At 39.2% G+C, this 21,373-nt stretch overlaps 1 protein-coding gene across 2 annotated transcripts in view; it reads left to right on the top strand.

The window, feature by feature from the left end:
• Window positions 1–21,373, top strand: part of PARD3B (par-3 family cell polarity regulator beta) — a 390,768-nt gene that overhangs the window by 334,154 nt on the left and 35,241 nt on the right. For both annotated transcript variants that reach the window (XM_059475508.1, XM_059475509.1), the window contains one exon: window positions 5,447–5,582. In XM_059475508.1, coding sequence (XP_059331491.1) covers window positions 5,447–5,582 — 136 coding nt within the window. The remainder of the gene's footprint in view (window positions 1–5,446; window positions 5,583–21,373) is intronic.

Below are 21,373 nucleotides of genomic sequence, written 5' to 3'. Positions count from 1 at the left end.
AGATGTCGTTCCTAACTTGGGTCCTCAGTGTGAGGTGTGTGTAGCCAAAACCCAGGCTGGCTTTGGCTGAACATCACAGGTGGTTCCTGAACCTCCAAGGCAACATCAGGGATGTCAGCAAGGCATTTCTGACAAGTCTTTCCTAGCAATACCATTTTCTTACTCAAGTGCATATGAAAAGAGCAAATGTTCATATCTCTCTAAAATCTCTTTTTCTTGGTGGTCACAAAGATGAAAGCTGAATTACAGTAGAATTATGTTCTTACCATTGATTTTCTTTTTATCACTTCCCACTATTCTTCTTACTATTGAGGTTGCAAAAATATCTTCATACAGGGTAGAAATGCAAGGACTGGAACTGAAAAAGAAACTTACTCAAATATTTATTTGTTATAACTTCAAAATGGAAGTTTTATTTTAAGTGAAAGATAGATACTCTTACATGCTCTGTTGGATGCCCTTATACTGTGTATCTTTGTAGACTACTGTGTTCCTTTTAGTATGTAAAATTAGTTTTGTTTTTTAGCAGATCATGAATGGAAGATTGTCCATTCTCTAGAGTCTGTGAATCACGTTTTGTCTTGGATTTGTTTGTTAATGGAAAATTCTCTAAAAGAATAATTTTTCTTTTTCTTCTTTTTTGTTTGCTTGTTTTGTTTTATTTTAACTTGGAAGCACCAGTTGTTTGCTTAGGGGACTGACAGTCAGCTGGGTGAAATCAGTGTTTGAAAGAAGCGGCTGGCAAAAAAGCCCTGTGCAATATTAATGTGTTTAAGAAAACCACTGGAAACAAAATGTTTATTGCCTCTTTAAATGTATGTTTATATATAGCTTTAAGTGGTGCATCTTACTTCATGTGTGCAACACTTGCTTTTAATTTGTGTTATCAAGAAAGCTGCAGTAAGAAGTCACTAATTTAAAAAATGGCATTTGAACTTGAATGATGGAAATACAGATTAGCAATTTAGAGGAAGAACACAGAGGATATTTTACTGTGTTAAACCTGAGCCATACATGTTAAATACTGATTATGGTACTCTAATTCTTTGGAAGAAAAACCCTAGTCTGTCATATTGAATATTATTCAATATGTCTGTCATATATAATATTATTGCTATGGCGCTTGTTCATCTCTCTCTTCAGAGGTGATGGGGTGAAATTTCACCGTCATATTTTACATAATGTCAGTGAGCTGGAAGCTCAGTCTCTGCTACATTATGGTTCCCCTTTTGTCTTGGGCTGTCTGTTCCAGCTGTATTGGTTGAGAGGCCGTTTGGAAGCTTGTCCCTTGCAGTGGGCAAGGTGGGTTCTGTGTGGTGCTTCCAACAGGTGCAGGCACAGGGAGGGACGGTGAGTTCTGGCCATTGTGTAGTTGGTGGCACAGCCCCAGCTGCTGGACTAGAACGATCGTGTTGGTTCAAACGATAGCACAGACTTGTTTTCTCCTTCTCCCAAGCCAGAAAAAGTCCTTATTCTCCCAATAAGGACTGTATTTAACAAAACTACAGAATGACTACAGGAATGTACACTTTCCTCTTTTGAATGTTCACATAAGTTTGTTGGGTTTTTTTCTATTTCAACCAAAAAAACCAAAACATTGCAGTGTGTGCAGCTTACTGGAAGAACTGTTAAACTTCCTTAAGTTTGTTTATGACTTGGGATTTTGGACGTGCTTGTTACTATTGTTTGAAATCAGTACCTGAGTCTTCACAATTCTTTGAAGTTTCTCAGAGATTCATTCCTACACATAGACATTATTTTAGAACTTCCCAGTGTCAGCTGCTTGTGAATCAGCCTCCTTACATGTAGCACAATTTCAGGAAATTGTTCTGAAAACAACTGGAAAATGCTGAGCGAACAGTTCTCTCAGTCTTGTGACAGAGAGAAGTCAGTGAGTACATTAAATTTTGGATGCTAGGAACATGTGATGGTGGGGGGAGTGGTAAAAGTGTGGTTGCATGGTTCTCTGAAGAATGTGTAGCATGGCTCCAGAGCCATGTCAGGGAAGCAAGCATGCACAAAACTGTACATATGAGAAAGACTGTAATATTTATATCTCCTCAAAGAGAGAGCCCTGCATTAAATGTAAAGCTACTGTAAAAGAAATCTGTCTGCTGTACTTACCAGGCTTGCTGAAAAGCTTCAGTAAGTGTCCTTAATATACGCTGACTTTGATTGGAGTATTGTTTCTGTATTTCTTCTGTAAGCACAGGTTCCTTTACAGTATAAATAGTCATGCATCTGAAACATTTGAACTGGTATTCATCTGCTGTTTCCCTGTCTGAGAACTGCTATCTGATCAAACCAATATTTTTTAATTATGTATTTATAGGCAGATGGGAGAATAGTTTACAGTCAATGTATGATCTTCTCTGCAAATCTTGGAATATTGTGTTGGGTTTTTTTTTAATATTGCCTTATCAGTTTCTTTTTTTTATTACTGATGACTTCATTCTGTTTGAATTCAATGCTTCAGTTTCTTTGGGGTAAACTAATAGATTATGTATGCGATATTTGCACAGTGCTGATTGAATTCATCTGGTGAGTTTGAATGTGGTTCATATATTCACATAATTGTCAGGAGCCAAGTTGAAATTCAGAGCTGTTTCATGAGCATTGCACAGGGCATCATATTTATCTCACTTTACTCAGGAGTGGGTAAAACTTCCATGGTAAGCTAGAATGCAGCTCTTTCAAAAGCCAATATCTTTTACATTTGTGCCTGTAAGCAATGGAGAAAAAAAAAATGTGGAGCTTTAACTGTATCCTGAAAATATGAAGTGGATGTACTGACCAACTCTCTTCCTACCTGTTCCTTTCACTTTTCTAAGAAATTTTGAACCTGCTGGCCATTTTTGACCAGACTTGACTGGTGACTTGATGTTCAGGAGATACTGGAACACAAAGTTTCAGTAAGTGCAAATAAGCAACCTGCTAGAGAGGCCCGGATGAATGCTCATGCTGGGGAGAAACACTGCAGTGTGAACTGTTATCAGACACGAGAGAACCCACAGGAGAGAGGCACAGGAAATCAGACTTCACGGAGCTGCTTGTTTCCACAGAGATTATGCTTGTGTTTTCACACTAATCCAGATGGATAACTTTCCATGTGCTGCTATCTTTCATTTAAATGTTCCTACTCATTCTCATGGCTAGGGTTTGTATTTTAATACTGCGTGGCAGAGGTTTGCCAAAGCAAAATCTGTCAGGCCCTGTCTTGTAATAAATATAATCAGCAGCACCACTCCCACTCACTGGCTCAAAGGGTTTGAGCAGAAGGAAGTTCACCTACAGGAGACTGACAGTGGAGCACAGGCTCCTGATTGTCTTGCAATGTATCAATCTCAGATTTAATTTTAAAAGGTGGGGGGAAACCCAATGTATGTGGTATTTTCAGATTGTCTCTTCAGCCAAAGTACCTGGTGGTAGAAAATGGGTTAGACCACTGGTGACAGGTGCCGTACAGTGTGCAGAGAGCTGCAGGAAACCAGATTGGCTGGAATCAAACTAGACCTATTGCCTGTATTTCAGTGTTTTCCTCTTAACTAGTGCTGCTTTGGGCTATGTTGTTGGCAAAGCAACAGGGACAATACTTTGGGCTTATCTGTATGTTAGCAGCCCTCATTAAACACTTTATCTTTATTCACAAGTAATGTCAGGGGATTTCACAGGTATTGTAGTGCTCATGAGCTATGGACCAGGCTTCACTGTTCTAAGTGATAGTTTCCATTAGCTAGACCTCAGTTTCAGTGTTTTGCAAACTGGAAATGGTTCTTCACTATTTGACAAGAATTAATGCAAAGAACAGAGGCAGTTATCTATGGAAGGAATAAAGGTGAGGAGGGAATATATCTTTTTTTCCATCAATAGTCCACAGAGTTTGTGCAAGCTTTCTGCACTGTCTTGGCAGATCATGAGAAAAATCTCTTGTGCTCTGGAAGATTTCAGTAAGTCAGCCAGAGAAGCTTGAAACCTCTGGGACTTTATAGAATGGATGGATAACTTAGGCTTCAGGAAAGGAAGTCATTTGAATTTTCATGGCAGCATACTGATGCTGCAAGTAACCATTTCCAATCCTAACTGCATATTCAGTTGCATTTCAGCCTATGTGGAATTTCTCTTAATTGGTAGTTAATTTCCAACCAGTCTAGATTGCTGATACATACTAGAAACTAAGTATTATTGAACTGATGGGTTAATGTCCAATATTTTGTGTGTGCTGTCCAAATTCTGTTTGCTATGCAAATCCTATAAAGGGCTTCCCTAGATTCTGGCATACTCATAGAGGAGTGTGATGTAGCAAGATGCTCCACTGACTCTGTGCTCATGCGAGCAAATCTCTGTCTCTGTAATCCACTGATGGTGAGGCACAGTTAAGGTTATAGATTAAGTGAATATACAGTGAAGTGCTGCAAAAACAATGGTTTGAGTTTAGGAGCAGCCACAAATCAATTGTATAATTAATAATACCCTGAGAATGCCAGTAAATGCTACTTAACTTTTCACTCAGTACTCACCCCAGTGCTGACTACAGCAGGCCTGGAAATATCTGCTGGAAACTTAATTTTTTCATTTAAAATATGAGCAACGTTTTTTGAATTCTTAGCCATTTTCAGGATTTTATTTAATAGTTCCTGGTTATAGCTTGAGCTTCTATAGTTGTACAAGCCCAGCTGTAAGGTTTTAGAAGGCTCACTAGGGTCAAAATCCACAGAAAGGCATGTGTTCAACTTGATAAACTAAGCAACTCCACCGGATTTACCAGAGCAGTTTGCAGTGTATGCAGTTCTGCATACAAGTGAGTCTTTGTGGATTACTAAGTGAATTACTGTTTAATTACCACTTTAAAACTGTAGTGTCAAAATTTAATAGTGTGCTTTCCCATCTCTCTTGCCTACCCTGGATTTTCATGGTTGATGTTTGAGTTCTTTGTATAATTGGGAGGGAGTTTGTGGTTTTTTTATGAGACAAAACTTTTTTGTGCTTCTCTGTGAATAATAGTTTATTCTTTACCTAGAACATATGTAATTTTAGGGAAATTCCACATTTAGCATGGGAGCAAAAGGAAACATTTTTTGTCAGCTTATCATCATCATCATCATTATTATTAAAATATGATAGTCATTTATAGCTGCTCACAGGAATGTTAAAAGTTTTCTTGTGCTCCCCCATCTGTCTGCATCCATCTGTTGTCTCTTGTCTTGTACTGGAATTGCTAAGTTCTTTGGACAGGGACAGCCTTTTTTAAAAACAGGAATCAAGTTCACAATTAGCAGCTTTGCCAATATAAGAAAGCAAAAATAAGGCTGATAGGGGCCAGTGGGAACTACGCAAATCAGGAAAATCAAACACAATCCCTTTGTCTCGGGTCTGGCAATTCTCTGTGTGTACCTGGTGTCAGATATGTGCGTTGATAGGAGTTTCATTCAGCTGTTTTTTCCCCCAGCGGCTGCACAGGTGGCGGGAACGCTGATCGGATCCAGAGGCTGCGGAAGGAGTACCAGCAGGCCCGGCGGGAGGGCTTACCCTTCTACGAGGACGACGAGGGAAGGACACCCCTGCCAGACTATGACCAGCGCTGGGTAGGTCCTCAGTGGGATCATTAGGACTTTGGCAACACTCAGAGTTAGCAAAAGATTCTGGTTTGTTTGTGTTTTACAGAAATCCTCTATTGGTTTAATATGAATTTAGGGACTTCATAGAAGCAGAGAAATCCCTGATGCCAGCCCACCAAAGAGACAACACGCCAATGAAATGTCTCTTTTTAAGAGAAAATGTTAATAATTAGAACTTGGCTAAAATTAACTTGTCCATTCAATGTGTCTGATTTAGGCCCAGGTTTCCTCCATTAAGCCCAAGACAGAGAGTCACTGCCAAACTTTGTCATGTGTGGTAGCGTCAAGGGCTTTTCAGATGGATTTTTGGTACTCTGGCTGTTCATCCAGCGATTATCTGGGTTAACAAGAGCATTAGAAGAGCAGCCTCTCACAGTGCTTAGCTGCGAAGTGAGAGAAAGGAAATAGAAGCATGTCTGTCCTACCCTTCCGTCTGCACATGGGACAGTAGCAATCTGGCCACGTTACAACCTTTGTAACTTTTCTAAAGTGAAAAATGTAATAATTTGCTCCCCTGCATCAAATTTCTTAAAATTCTATGAACACTATAGAACTATATTTGTTGTATGCATGTGTATATGGTGTATTTCCTGTTTTACATCTAGGCCTCACACTACACAGAGGCATATTATCTACCCCACTACTGCAGAGTAACCCATAACCTATAGAAAAACTAGAGATTGAATCAACAGTGCTAGCTTTTTTAATCTGTTAAATAAATGCAACAGCCATAGTCTATGGGTACTCAAGAGGTCTGCCTGAGCAAGTTTTGATCTTGGACACTGTCTCCTTAGAGGTAATTATAATCAACCAGCATTCAAAAATGTAGTTTTGATAAAATGCAATTTATGCTAAATTCAAAATTATAGTTTAAAAAAGACAGAATTGTGTGAAAATCTTAAGAATGCATATACTTCTGAAGTTTGAACTAACATTGGTTTTAATGTCTCCAAACTATCGGTATGAATGCTGAAGTGAAATCTGCAATGACTGCTATATTATAAAAAATCCTATGCAAGAGTAGACTTTATTGAAACCACAGAGAGATGCAGAGTTAAAAGGGGTGTTTTTACATAAATTATCATATATATTTGTTCATTAACTCCAAAACTGTTGTTGTGTATATTATTCTTATTCAAGTACTAAAAGTGTCATCTTCAGCAAAATAATTCTTTCCTTGAAGCAGTTAACTTTAATCCACTACCTTAAATTTTTTGACCTAACTTTGTGAGTCAATGTACCTGCCATTCTTCTTCTGAATTGCTTTTGTAAACTAAAATAAGAATATGCATCAAATATGTCTTCCTGTTGAAATTCTGTGTTGTGGTAAGTGTCCTCACAGGCCTTAGACTGGGTCAGTGCTACCTTTTCAGCAGCCTGAGGATTTCTACCTCTTATCTGAAACTGATAAAACTTTATTAATGCTCAGATGAGGTTGGGATTTGTTATCCAGTGTAGTTTCACAAGATTCACAAAGGTTTCTTCTAGGTAATCCTCTATAAGCCTTTCCTGTTAAGTATAATGCCCAGAGATTACTGATTTCCAAAGCTTTGCTTTTCCCATGAGCCATGTTGTCCTTAATCAAAGCACCTGAAAGGCTGCTTAAAGTACCTTAATCATTAAATGATTCATAATAGTGGCACCAGGATTGCTGGTTTTTGTCCTTCCAGTGCAGAATATTTGTAAACAGTTTTGTTATGAGGAATGGCAGTCTGCTTAAAAATCAGAGTTTACCTTGAGGGCTTTAGTACTCTGAAGTTTGTTGCTGCAACAGTTCTCCTTGTTGAAGCAGTTTATAAACTTCAAAGACTTCTGGTCTCTTCATTGCAACAATATCATCCATTGATCCAGCCAGCCGTGCTTTCATAGGCACTGTCTTTTAGTCTGGGAAACACCACAGCCACAGCTTGCTGTCTTTTGACTCATGGCTGGAAGTTCTGCTTCTGTGTGTAGTTCTACCCTTAAAATACCTATGTTGCAATCTACAGAGACAGAAAAGAAGGAACAAAAATAGAATCAAAATATTAAAAAGAAAAAAAGATGTCTCAAAGCATCTTGCTAGAATGCTGCCTCAAGTTAGCTTTTAAGCAATGCCATCATTCCCACCTTGGGCAGCTGACCCTCAGCAGTACTGTAGTAACCCAGATTGAACAGCAGCTGATTTTTTTCCACCTTTACCTATCAGTGAAGAGACATGTTGATGACTAATTGCATAATTGCAAATAAATAAAAACTTACTCTAATATTCAGGATGTCAGGTCTTTCTTTAGAGACAACAGACAGCTGAGGAGGGAGAAAACCTTCTGGTAGAAGTTTTCTTGCTTCCCAAGTGAGGTTGTGGCACCAGGGAAGCTGCAGCTGGAAAAGAGATGCTGGGTCTCTGTATTTTTAAGACTCAATTAGTCCTTTCCTTACTTTTCTCAGTCAACTGTTTTACCTAAGCCAACTTTCCTATAAGATGTCTTTCTAATGTACAGCAGCTGCTGTAATCACTTCCCACCATCTCCTGAAACATGCAGATAAATTGGGAAATGCAGAGGATAATTTGAGAAGACACTATCCCATCGCAAATCAGCAGCCTCAAAAACGGACCCTGGGTCTTGTCCTCCAAAATAGTATCTGAGAACTCATGAAGCAAATTTCTATCTGATAAAGCTGACATTGACAAGTGGCCTTTAGCTGACACTGTAATGGGACAGAATTTCTAATAGAAGGGGTATTTCTAACAATCTACTTTTTTTAAGTGGGATAAATCAAGTTAAAGCAGAGCCAACTGAAAAGCTAGCATTGTAAGGGAAAATGATCTCATGACAGGCAATTGGGATCCATAAATGTTTTAAAAATAAGGTCAAAAATTCATTTTACATAGGCCTGCTATTCTCTCATCATCCATTCCTCCCCCCTGCATCCATTTTCCAATTCTCCTCTGTTCTTCTCATCTGTTGCTGGATGAATTTTTTGCTCTCTTGCGCCTTCATTCTGCTTTCTCTTCCCCACAGTCTATTCCTTTTCTTTTTGTAAGAAACTGAATAATTCAGTTTAGTGTGTCTCCATAAACAGACAAAATGTCTCTCTGCTATAGAGCCAGACCCTTTAAAATTCTTTTCCAATTCCATTGTGCTTTGGTTTGTTGTCAAGTTTTTAATCCTTTGGACTTTCTCCACACTCCCCCCCTCTGCCCCTGCATCATCCACCCCCTCTTTCAGGTTTATAACTAGGATAAATGATAAACCAAATTCTGTATGGTGCATCACAAGACTTAAAGTAAACCTCAGCTAGTTAGCCAAAGGACAGGCTGATAATAAGCATAAATATTGTCTGGAAAAATGAATGCCTTTTGTTGTCAGTGTAAAATGAGATTACCCTGAAATTTTCTGACAGCTAGGGAATATTGGGATGAATCAGCTCTAAAAAGGGTTTAGGCATGTGCATACATGCTCATGTCTTAGTGGGACATCAGATACTCAAAGCACTCGTGAAGATACCCAATAAAAACCTAATCCGGGTCTCCCAAATGAGGCAGATGTTTGTGTACTATTATCATAGCTGCAGTATCAGTCAGACTCTGAAAGAACTGTGTAAGAATAAGCTGCAAGAACTTAGTCTCTCTAGGAGCTGGAAGGGTTTTCCACAGGCAGTCTTTTTCAGAGCTTTAGAGTCACAGCCTAATAGCAGATCATGAGAAATAGCTAAGGAGCTGTCAAGAGAAAGCCATGCAGTTAGCATCTGCACTTGTATTTAAGGGCATTTAAATAATGAGGAATTAATCATCTATTTGAGGATTTACTTGGATTGTCTTACAGACTTTGTACAAATCCAGTTACTTAAAACATCAATTCTTTCCTTCAGGATGGCAGTAAATCCTTGAAACTTTATCTTTTTAATGTACATTCAAGGACTACATGTAACACCAGCCACATTGCAAATAGTTCTTCACCTGTTAGTGACCACAGCAGCTTCACTGTAAAGAACCTCGGGTTAACTGTTTCTAAAAGCCATTTCCTTATTTGCAGATAGGATTTGCAAGCTTGTAAATAACCTAAAGATACAAGAAAACCTGTCTCTGGATCCTGGCTGTGAACATTTCAATTGAAATAAACCTGTAATGTACTGAGTTTTGTCAGTTCCCAGTTGAGAGTAGGAAAAAAGAATCATGCCTCTGTGTGTTAAAGGCCACGTACTTTATTGTGTGCCTGGCAGCATTCCAAGCCTAAAAATCAACGAGAACAAAGAAAGGAGCATTAATAACTGCATTATTTTTCCATAATGTGTCAAAGGGTTCTGCGCTTCCTTCAGGATGAATAAGGAGCTGTTTGTACTTTTCACGATCAATTAATTCCATGTTCAGGATGTTGCATTTCAAATAGGTTAGGTTCCTAAAACACGCAAACGTTTGTGTTGGACTATGGTTAGAAACCAGAATTCCAACTTCTAGAATAGTAACATTCCTGTCTTCTAGCGCAATGGGAGAAGCCGACAATTTTATGTGAAACCATATAGCAGAAACTGATGCAAATCCCAGACTTTCTGAGTCCACAGACTATTAGTAGAAAACATTAAATAAAAAGAAAAGAAGAAAAATACAATAACTTATTTAAGGTATGGCTGCTTTGAAAAATACAGATCAGAAGTATTTGTTGTTAGAATACTAATTAAGAGAGTACTCAAAACATTTTATTAGAATGTATGATTAATTTACTGATCAAGAACTTTTTGATTCCAAATTGTCTCTGCTTAATGAAGTTTTCAGATTGGGATGTATTACACAGAGCTGTTCTAACTAAGCAGAGTGATTTTGTAATTTACAGGCCAGCTTTTGGGGGTAGTTTTGAGGGGAAATTATTTGGGAGAAATTCCCGCCAAACCTCATGTGAAAAATAAACTATTCCAAATGGCACATGCAAGGAGAGCCAAATTCAATTCCATTAATACTAGTAATAAAGAGTGACTTCTATAACTTGTTTGGAATCATTCCTACTTATACAAAGGTTAGATTTGGTGCAGATTATCTGAACCAGAGGGCAGTCTGAAGTGCTCATGATTTCAGGCATGCACTTTCTATATGCTCTCATTTACCAGGGAGTCAGTTCTGGTACCATATGTCATCTTATCAAAGCTCATTGGTGCTGCTTATACCCTGTGAATTCTGTGAATTCCAGAAATTCATCATGACATCTATTCCACAAGGTGCTTCTGCATACAGCTGGGTTTTGTTGTTTTTCAATGCAGGGGGGTGATTCTGAGGATGACAAACACTAAGCATTTCTCTTATTTCATACAAGTTGCTGAAAGAAATCAGACAAAAACATGCAGTGCTGCCAGGCTGTGGCTGTCTTTGCTGGCTCACACTACTTTGAGAGATTCAAAATGTGAGAGCAATCATGTCCCATGCAGTTAGGACAGGTTCTTCTGATATTACCCCAATGGAGCATTAGAGTGGGGCATTGCAGAGATCATGACAGCTGCCACAGATCAACTTGATATGATATGAAGGGCCCTAGAGGTTTTCCATTGTATACATTTTGCCTAATTTGCCAGTATGTTAAGGGAGGCAAGAAACAAATCTCTAACTGATAATTATATTGATGAGGGGAGCCTGTGAGCAGGTAATCCATGCAGTTTAGTATGCTGAACAGTTACTCTGTTTAAGCATATAGCCCACAGCTCTGCAGCTTTTATCTGTTGGCTTTTTATTATGTGGGCAGGAAAAATGGGCACAAATAGCCTTTTTGGAGCTAGCTGTAATCTGGCTTGACTGCAGTTCTCAGAAGTAGCTGGGTCTTTGCTTTGGTTTTGGCAAGCTCCTGCCAGTATAGGCTTCAGCAAGTTTCTATCTCCTTGTTTGTCACTCTGTAGACAAGGGGCTGTGTGGCCACTTTCCCTGAGCATGTGTGCACACTCTGCCAAATCTCAGGCCAGCATCACATGGTAAAGCTGCAAGAGGACTGAGATTTTAACACTGACTCTTCTCACATGGCGCTGCCAAAGCCAGTACTTTGCACCTTGAGCCTTCCCTCCCTTACTTAGCCTCAGTGATCCTGCTCTGTGACAGCGTAGTCCCGGCCCCCAGCAGCTCAGTGCCCCATACACCAATAGAATCAAATACAGCTGCTCCTGGGTCAGGCTGCAGGGGAGGGGGGAAAGTTGGCTTCCTTTTAAACTGACCTCCTCTTCCTCGGGCCATTAGTAAGAGGCCCACTTCAACTTGTGGAAGGGGGCCCCAGTTACAACACTCATTTTTTCATCACAAGACAAATCTGTTATGCCACTGAAATTCATGTCTGAAGCTAAGCATGCACTTAGCTATTTATTGGATCAGGCCTGAAATCAGGCCTCAAACCCGATCCCCATCAGGCACAAGCTCTGGCCTTTACTACCAGGTATCCGGTGCATTTGTCAAATAGATGCTGTCATGGTTGAGTTCTTTTTCAATTCTTAGTACTTAATTTCCTTGAGTCATGTTCATGTTCAGTGTTGCAGATTAAAAAGAAATCTCCTCCCTAAAACATACCTATGATCCAAAGAGTTGCCTGGCTACTGCTGTCCCAGACAGCACCCCCTTTCCTGAAGATGCCGGTCACTGTCCAGCTCAGCCTGCTAGGGATAATACCCCGCTAAATCAGAGAGTGGTTTGGAGAAAGGACTGCAAAATTTGTTCATTTAACATCAGGGAAAGCAGAATGACCTCAGTGAGGCAAACAGCAATGATTGTCCAGTGTGTGCAGAAATTGAGGGTCAAAGGGTGAGTTTGAAAGAAGCTGGGTCAAGTAATACAACTATGTTATTGAGGCTGTTAGAGAGCCCAGATCTTGTATTTGTTATAGTTAAGTATGTGACAGAAGCCAACTGAAATAATGGACTTTTCATTACTTTTGATTTCTGGATTGAGTTCTTCTGTTGTATTACTGTGCAGCACTTCTCATTCCTGCAGTACAAGATCTGAGGGAGGCCTTGGCTCTTCTTGAATTTTGCTGAAGTTCCTTGCTCCAAAATGCATTAACAGAACTGCTCCCTACAGCTTCAGCAGTCAGGGTGTCAGTGCTCTGGCTACATTGTTGTCTTGCAGTTAGAAAGCCACTAAAAAGTTCAAGATTTTTTCACAGGCAAGGTGTGAAAAGTAATTAGAATGTATCACTGGTGTTGGGCGTTTGCAATTATCTGTGAATATATAAAGGCCCTATTTTTCTCAACAAACAGGCGACATTGCTATAATTATTTAAAATGAAAAAGAAAGTCAGTGACTCAGACATGGAGAGATTGTATGGATAACTTTATTAGTTCCCAGTCTAAGGTCTGTTGTGCAGATCCTAATCTAATATCAAGACTGCATTAAAATAAAGTACAAAATACGGAAAAAGAGAACTGCATTTACCCCATAAGGCTGGTGCTGAACATAATTTTGACTGTTCTGCTCATGGCCCGCTCTCTTCAATGTTCAGCTCTAAGTCTGGCTCTTAAAAAACACTGGAAAAGGGAGTACTACTATCTTCCTTCTTGCTCCGTACAGAATCTGACTAGAATATATCCTCCTATGAGATGTGCTTAGTGTTGAGAAGTTCTGCAAAAGTTAATAATCAATTTAATCTTTGTTTGCATTTGTTTTTTTAAAACTTCTTTAGTGTTTTTGCTTGGTTTTTTAAAACTTCTTTAGTGTTCTTGCTTGGTTTAGTAAACTGAATTTGCAAGCAGAAATTTCCCAATGCAGAATGGCACCATGCAGCCTAATCTGAAGGACTGATTTTGATTTGATTTTCTTGGTGTGTTTTTGAGACACTAATCAAGGAGTTTTTCAATGTTAAACAAGTGGTTTTGATGCTAAACACTAAGACACATACTCCTGCCTGTGTTTTTGCTGCATTTCATCATCAGATGGCCTGACTGTTGTGTTAAATGTCATGTTGCCCAATATTAAGTAGCATCATTCTAGCCGAACATGCGTCATAATCCTGTATGATAGGAGTTACTGACTCTGCTGTAATCCAGGTGATAGTGGAATGTCTGCCTTGCAAGTAGAAATAAGAGTTGCTGCCTCCAGGGGTGTCCTGCTGCTCAGGACAGATGATATGTAAATAACCCAGAGTAGCATAGATTTCATGAAGTACTATATCAAATTTAGCATGTAAGTTGTGAATGCATACAACTGAGCAGCAGGTATCTCCTCTACAATGCAGTCTGGTCACCAATTATAAGATCTTTCTAGATTAGGCTATTCATCCATTCTCTTGCTAGGCTGGAATAATGATTGTCAACATTATGATTGCAAATAATGCCCTTCTGTGTTAGGAATGCCAGGGCTGCATGTGACAAGAAACAATGGCAGGATCTCTGAGGGAACCTGGACCCTAGGGAAGCCTGGATCCAGGTTATGCTTTCCACCATCAGCTCTTCCAAGAAAAGTCAGAGTAGCAGATACCTAGAGTGAAAGTTTGAAGTTACTGTGTGACCCAAAATGAAGGGAGTCACTTGGATTCAAGAGTTGCTGGTAATGCAGTAAGCATGGCTATATTAAATTATATTCTATAGGTCATAATTTGATGATAACTTCTTCAAGATAAGATAAAAATTTATAATTTGAAGTACTTGACTGTGCCTTCCATCTCTGGTCTGCCATCATCAAAACAAAGTCATTCTGACAATCTAAATTCACTCTTTCCTGTGCAGTGATTATAGGGGAATTTAGCAAAATGCTATCTAGTGATACCCACCAGTGGATCAGTATGAACATTTACATTTGCGTTTGAAGCTACTTTTTAATGTATTTCTCTTAATTTGCTAGGAAGATACTTGTCAAGTTAGCAATTAAACTGTAATTTGGTCACTGAGGTGTTTACACAGATTAATAGATCTCTCTCTTAAGCGTATGCTCCTGGGTTTGCAGTAACAGCTATACTGCGTGGTAGCATGACCCCACTTGAGTTTCACACACACATGCACAAAATCAAATTCCATCACATTTTAATGCAAATTTTACCTTTGCAAATGATGGCCTGAAAAGAATGAGTTTCCATGGTAACCTTAGGGAACACATAACCTGTTTATCATAACTTCTCCATGAAGCAAGACAGGGGGTGGGGAACATGCTTTGATGTCAGCTATATTTTTCTGCAGACAGCATTCTGCTCTAGCACATGTAGAGAATTTACCAAAATACTTGCGTACTGTCCTAAATAAACTTTTTTTCTGTTCTTAGAAACAAAAGCAGTTGTATGGAATAACACAGGAGGTAACAGGAGGTAACTGCAATTGGCAATATTCAACTCCATTAACTGACCTTTCAGCTCCTGTCTATTGTTTGACAACTAGGTCAACATTTTGAAAGACCAATCAGAAATTAATAGTTAACAGATCTCTTCCATCACTTTATCTTTTCTTGCTTTTCCTCCATGCTTTAAACTTAGCCCTCAGGTATCCCTGCTGCCTTTCAAAGCCACTTTTTTATTTTTTCTTGTTCTTTCACTTCACTGCTGAAAGTACTTCTTTGAAAAATGCCTTGAAATATCTCTGAACTCCTACATTTTGGAGCTACCATGGAAAAAAATATATTGATTATACTTCACATTCGGTGCTGACTTTCACAGTTGAGGTGGTGGCTCCTGGAGCTGCCATTAGCGAGAGTGAGTTTGATGGCTGTGAGCATCTGTAAGGTTGTATTTTTCCTGCAGATGCACAGTAACTCCTAGCTAAAGGAAAGTATGTCTGCAACATTTTTTTTAAGGTCATTAGGAGTAAGGAACAGATGTTGAGGTTTTTCAGAATGCTGCTTTGAAGTGCCACTTTGGAGTCAACTGACAAGACTGACCCTATAGGCAGTGATTTTTGGGATTGGAACACAGAGGAACCATTGCCCACAGTTACCCATCTGGTATCCATCTGGTACCAGCAAACAACAGACAGTACCAAATCACAGAAAAACTGTACCAACTGCTAAATTGGTATCAGCAAGCAAAGAAGGTCACCACCCAACAGCAGTTGCAAGCAGGAGAAACAATGTCTGTAACATTTACAGACTGGTATCTGAAGATCCGGAGGAACCTGATGCCATAGCATATGGAAAGCAATTCCTGTCTCTAAGCCTGCTTATGCTGATGTTGTTTGCTCAGTATTAATCCAGATTTGGGGAGGGGTTTTGGGTTTGTTGGTTTTTGGTTGTTGTTTTTGGGGGGTTTCTTTGTGGTTTTTTGTGTGATTTTTTTGGTTGGGTTTTTTTTGTTGTTAACCATATTGAATTTGCTGTGTGGAGAGCTTTTGTCGTGGTGCCATTGAGAGAGTGCCTCTCTTTATTGGCATCTGTGTTTAACAGGATTAAGGTGGATTTAATACCCTGTGCTACAGACTAACCATTCAAATTCTAGGAGTACTGTTCCATAGTGGTGTCAAATCACTATGGAAGGAGTTGAAGTTAACTTTTAACTCCGTGACGATTTACTCTGCAGCTTTTCTTTGATGTGAAGTATTCTTGGGAAGAGCTGTGGCAGGGGGTTGTTTTCCAGTTTTACTGCCATCTTCCTCTTCTTCCCTCTGGTCATTTTCCCCCTTCTTCCTCCTTTTCTTTTCTTGAAGCCGTGCGCTGGTTTGTACAGTAGCTAAGTGCATAGAATGCAATAATACAACAGTGAGAGATTTAGTGCCTCTAGGTGCTACCCCTTCTACTCTTGAGGACCTCCAGCAAGGCATGATTTTATAGACAATGAAAGGCTTGCTCTCCCCTGTGAAGCCGCCTGCCTGCAGGAAGCTTTTCACTGTCTATTTCCACTACTTGCTCTGCAATTTAGTTCCGTGCCCTGCTATTTCCCCCTCCCCTCCCCTCCCTCTTTTCTTCTCTGACATACACATGCATAGACCCCCTGCATACACATTCAGCACCAACACCAGATGTAGGTAGACACAGCAAAATAGCGTTATCTCAATGTGTGCGTTGAAACGCTCAAAAATACAGCAAACATTTTCATTTTGCCATCCTCATCTTAAATGGAAATATTGATCTGTCCTCTGTTTGCTTTCCAGGTACTGACACTGTCATCTCATTTTCCCTAAAAAGAGCACAAGCTCATAGCTGAGCTGCAAAGCATGGCCATTACACCCTGGCATTGGTGCCAAGAACTCTGCTGACTTAGCTAGAGAAAGATGCTGAAAGCCTGACTTTGAGAGAAAATTCAATTCAATTCACTTCATACAATGTCTCTCATGAAGTATTTCAAAATGCCTTATATCAGGAGATAACATAATGAGAAAATGCTTTAGAGAACTGGATATTCAGATAGCAAGACAAAATGATACACAACAATGAACTGGAGTAAAAGAAAAGATGACTGTCATTTAAAAGCAGTAATCATCTGGATAAGTAGTCTTGTAAACTAATTACAGTGAGAAGAGAAGCAAAGAATGGAAGACTGGGAAGAACAAGAAGCAGCTTAGTTTCAAACAGGGTAAAGCAGGGGACTGGTTTCGTGGAGGGAGAGGAATTACACACAGTATTGTAGAACAACTAAAGGAGATCTGCTTTAGAAATGTATCCACACATATGGATTGGTACGCTGTATATTGCATCGCAAGTGTATCTCCATGACAGGTTAAGTTACCCTCTTTAGTGCCTGGGAAGAGATTAATTACTTTGGCCTGGTTCAGGGTAAGACCAATTGAAGTGCCTCCTTCTAGTAGGAAAGAATCAATGCTGATGGGTGCTGTGGGTTTTTTGGGTTTTTGTTTTGCTGTTTTTAAGTTTCTCTCTCAACTCAAGGGAAACTTCTGTTTGTCTCTAATTTGAGAATAGGTTTGCAAGTGAGGGTGTTGCAAATCTGGTGCTCATTAAGGACAATTAAGAGATAGAATTAACCAAAACATATTATACAACTAATGGAAAAGGAAGCCACCCACAGAGACTGACACAGGCCAGGAAATTATCTCATTTTGCTTGGTCAAAGGAAACCGTAGTTCTCCAGCACCAGGGATTGGGGGATCGTGGGGCAAGGGTTCAGAAAGCAGAGTATTTTCTTGGTGGGACTGTGTAAAAACACTTTGCAGTTCTGGCTTCACCTCATCTTTGCTGTTTTCTCTCTCTTTAGTGTTGCAAGATACAGCAAATGCTGAGAGCTTGTTTTCTACAAAACTGAGGCAATTGCCATGTTTTTAAACTGTTGTGGGAACAGCCTGTTTCCCTTTTAAAGTTCCCATCTGTGTTTGTATTTCCCTCAGTCTATTGCCTTTATAGAGAATTTTCTGCTCCCTCTAAATCTAAACCATTAGTTTCACCTCCTTGAACAAGAGGTAGGGCATTACTGAGGAGGAAAAGTAAATCCTAAGATAATCAGCCCTGCTTAATTTCACCATGGAACACTGCTGTTTTCAGTGTTCTTGGTGTTCATTGCATAGGGAGAAGGGACAAGTGACTCTGAGTATGTACATTTGTGTGTGAGCATGTGTATGTATATGTATGTATCTTGAGAGAGAGACAGGCAGAAGGGGAGCATTTAATTGCCTTGCAATCGGACCAACCAAGTAGTGTTCTGATTGCATACAGCTGATTTTCTAAGTGAAAATCTTCAAACCTATTCAACAGCAAAACCAAGATCATCAGTGACTCTGGAGTGTGTGTCTGTGTTTCTTATAGGGAAGAGGAAGGTTGGTTTGATTACTATCTCTTTTTTCCTTTGGACAAGGGTGTTTTTCTCATCCAAGGGAAATGCATTCTAGCAGCATGAACATAACTATTAATCAACACTTAAGTGATAATCAGTGAATGAAAAATGATGACCAGAAACTGAAAATGTACTTGCATAGCTACTTCGGTGCTTTTTCTTTGAGATCATGCCCTTGCATTTTAACATGAACAATTCTTATAAAATTAGTGCTGATATATTCCAATAGGAAGTGATTTAAAAAGCCAGCACTTACTTTTCACTTGAAAAAAAAATACTAACAGGGAATGATATATTAAGATCTGCATAAGTAATGTTATATAGCTACCTTGGTAGTCTCTGAGATAGAGTCTCAGTTTATATGAACCAATAATATCTTACAGATTTACTTAAGAGATGAAGATGCAAAAATCATCACTGGAATGCTGTATTCAAATGTGTGAAGACATGTTCAGGATACAGAGAGATAAATGTTTTTCCTGTGTATTTTTGCTCAAAAAGGAGATGGAGGCACCAAGACATGCAGGTATATGTTAGCTTTGGGAATGCCTCCAAGAGGAATCAGATGCTGTTGAAGTTAAAACAAAACTCCCCTCAGTATTTAGCATGCTTTTCTGAATCATGGCCAGGGTATGTGGTGGCATCCAGCAGAAACCAAGGCTGTGTGACTCTCCTAGTGAGCAACACCTTGCTTTTGTTCTTCAAGATGTTTTTTGACCAACTTTGTCATGGTTCTAATACTATAAACTGTTCTTTGGAATAATCTCAAAGCCAGATTAGTGTAAAATGCTTAAAGTAAGTGTGTGCTTAAAAAAAGAAAGCACAACATTCCCTGGGACTGAGCCCAGAAAGCAGAACTTTAGGAGACTGCAAGGTCATGACTTGGTAATTGGGCCATGAACAGGCATCTAGAGCTATCCATTGATTCACCTTTCCAAATTATTTAACCTGTGTTTTCTGTTGACACAAATATAAAAAAGTTCATTTGCCACACTACCCAAAACAAACTTGAAGACATTGGACCATGATTTGAGAAGCTCTGACAATTGTAGTCCTGAAATATCTGTAAAATGGAGCAGGAACAGGTGTCTCAGGATCTGCTGGGAAGATACTGCTTCCTTCCTTATTCTTGGGAATAAGTTTGTTTGTAACAAACAAGTTTGTAACAGAGAAGTTGAAAGTGCTCTTTCTCTTCAGTGGTGGAGGTGCTTTTAAGAGCTCCTGTGGAACATCATCTTGGCTTGCTATCGCAGCTAAGAAGAAAAGCACAACTAAGAATATCAAAAAGAAATATTAAAGGTGCTGTCTTATATCCAAACAATGGTAAAGCAGTACCAATGGGCTCATAGAACATTAGACTCCTCTTTGAGGACTACTTCTGCCATTAAAATCAATGCAACTTAATTAAAGCAAATTATAGATAGATACATCTATAAATAAGATATTAAAGTGCGCCGCTGAATATGATAATTGCTGCATATTTAGCAATCAGTGTGTGTGTTCTGCTTTTGCCAGGAGGGATTTCTTTCAGAGGAATCAATGGAGCTTTATTAAAAACCATCTAAATTAGAGGGAGAAATGATGAGTGTTATAATAACGCGAAATCACTGTTTCAACTTTCATTGCAAAACTAGGAAAGCAAAATATATCCCTCTTTGTGTATGTATGGAAAACATCAGGAAAATTCTTTTGAATTGTAGACAGTGGTAGAATTTTTAATCTTTACCTTTTTATGCAAAACAAAAAAAAAAAAACCTGGATGGAAGAATCCTTGCTTTCTGTGGAAATGCTGGACTCTCCAAGGGTGGGGTAATGAGGATTTCACAGCAGTAAGGAATTAAGAAGTCCCCATCGATCAATTTCCTCTATTTCACATGGACCATCCAGTTCAGTGCCTTACATCTCCTGCCTCTGTTTCAGCAGCTAAAGAGAGTTAGCAAGTCAGATTGTGCTCTTAAATTTCACTTGCAGTTCCCAGAACCAGGAAGAGTTGAAATGCAAAAAATAAGTCAGTTAATTTTGATGCTTCACCTGTGTATGAAACATTGAGACCAGGGTGGGGAATAAATCCACTTTTACCTCTCCATTTTTCTTCAGTTTTCACTTAATTGAAAACAAAAACCAACTGTGTCTCAGCAGAGGGGAGACCTGAGGGTTAAAGGGCAAATTCCGTTATACCACAGCTCTTTTTGGCATGCTGAATCTCAACCCATGTGATTAGAAACGCTCACAGACAAAAGAAGAGCTTTGAGAACAGAGGTCAAAACAGCATCTGAATCAAGTCCTTTAGCAGATGATCACAAGACTATTGAAAAATGCACTAAGCAATGCAGCAGTTCTATGTGTCATGTTTATACACAGACTTTCAGGCAAAAAGCAGAAGTGGGTGGCATTTTCAAAGCACTTGGATTGATGGCAGAGCAGAAGCTTCAATCTGCAGCCTTCCTGGGGTGTCTCCTGTCTTATAGTGCATGTCAGTTGTATAAAATACAGTGGTAGTATCCTGCCATTTTTATGGGTAGAAAACCACAGTGCACAAGCTCAAGTGACTTTTCTGAGCATACAGAGTGAATAAGTGAAAAAGCTAGGAGTCCCAGGACTCCAATCTTCATAAGCTTTTTCTGATATCCCATAATTTTAAATAAGTCAGGTGTGGCTCAAGTGGAGTCAGCAGTGTTTTGCCCTGGATTCACAAACATGTAGCTAAAATCCCATCAGCCTTGAAGAAGTTACATTATTGCTACTTACTTAGTGAGCAGAACACTGTCCAAATTTTCTTTCTGATCTTAGTGATAATTGAAATGTTTGAAGGAGGCTTATTGTTCAGAAGTTAGGAAAAAAAGGGCTGAAAAGTAAAAGGATAGTGATACTTAGCATATGAAGAATTAATACTCCTGAATACAACACCCACTGAATATTTTTCTTTTTTAACAGTACGAAACTTTTGACTCTGAGCAGAGGAGTAGCTGGTTAAGAAGTTTTGAAAGATTTTTTTTTAACCAACTGACCTCTGCAATGATGATGAAGTTTTCTATATGCAAGTCTGAATACCTGCAGGAGAGGGAACAGCAACTGCAACTGTATGAGACAGCCAACCTAAAAATGTCTCTGTATCATTTATTT

The sequence above is a fragment of the Ammospiza nelsoni genome, chromosome 7, assembly GCF_027579445.1.
Source record: "Ammospiza nelsoni isolate bAmmNel1 chromosome 7, bAmmNel1.pri, whole genome shotgun sequence".
NCBI classification, from domain to species: domain Eukaryota; kingdom Metazoa; phylum Chordata; class Aves; order Passeriformes; family Passerellidae; genus Ammospiza; species Ammospiza nelsoni.
This window is presented reverse-complemented; position numbering and strand designations above follow the sequence as displayed.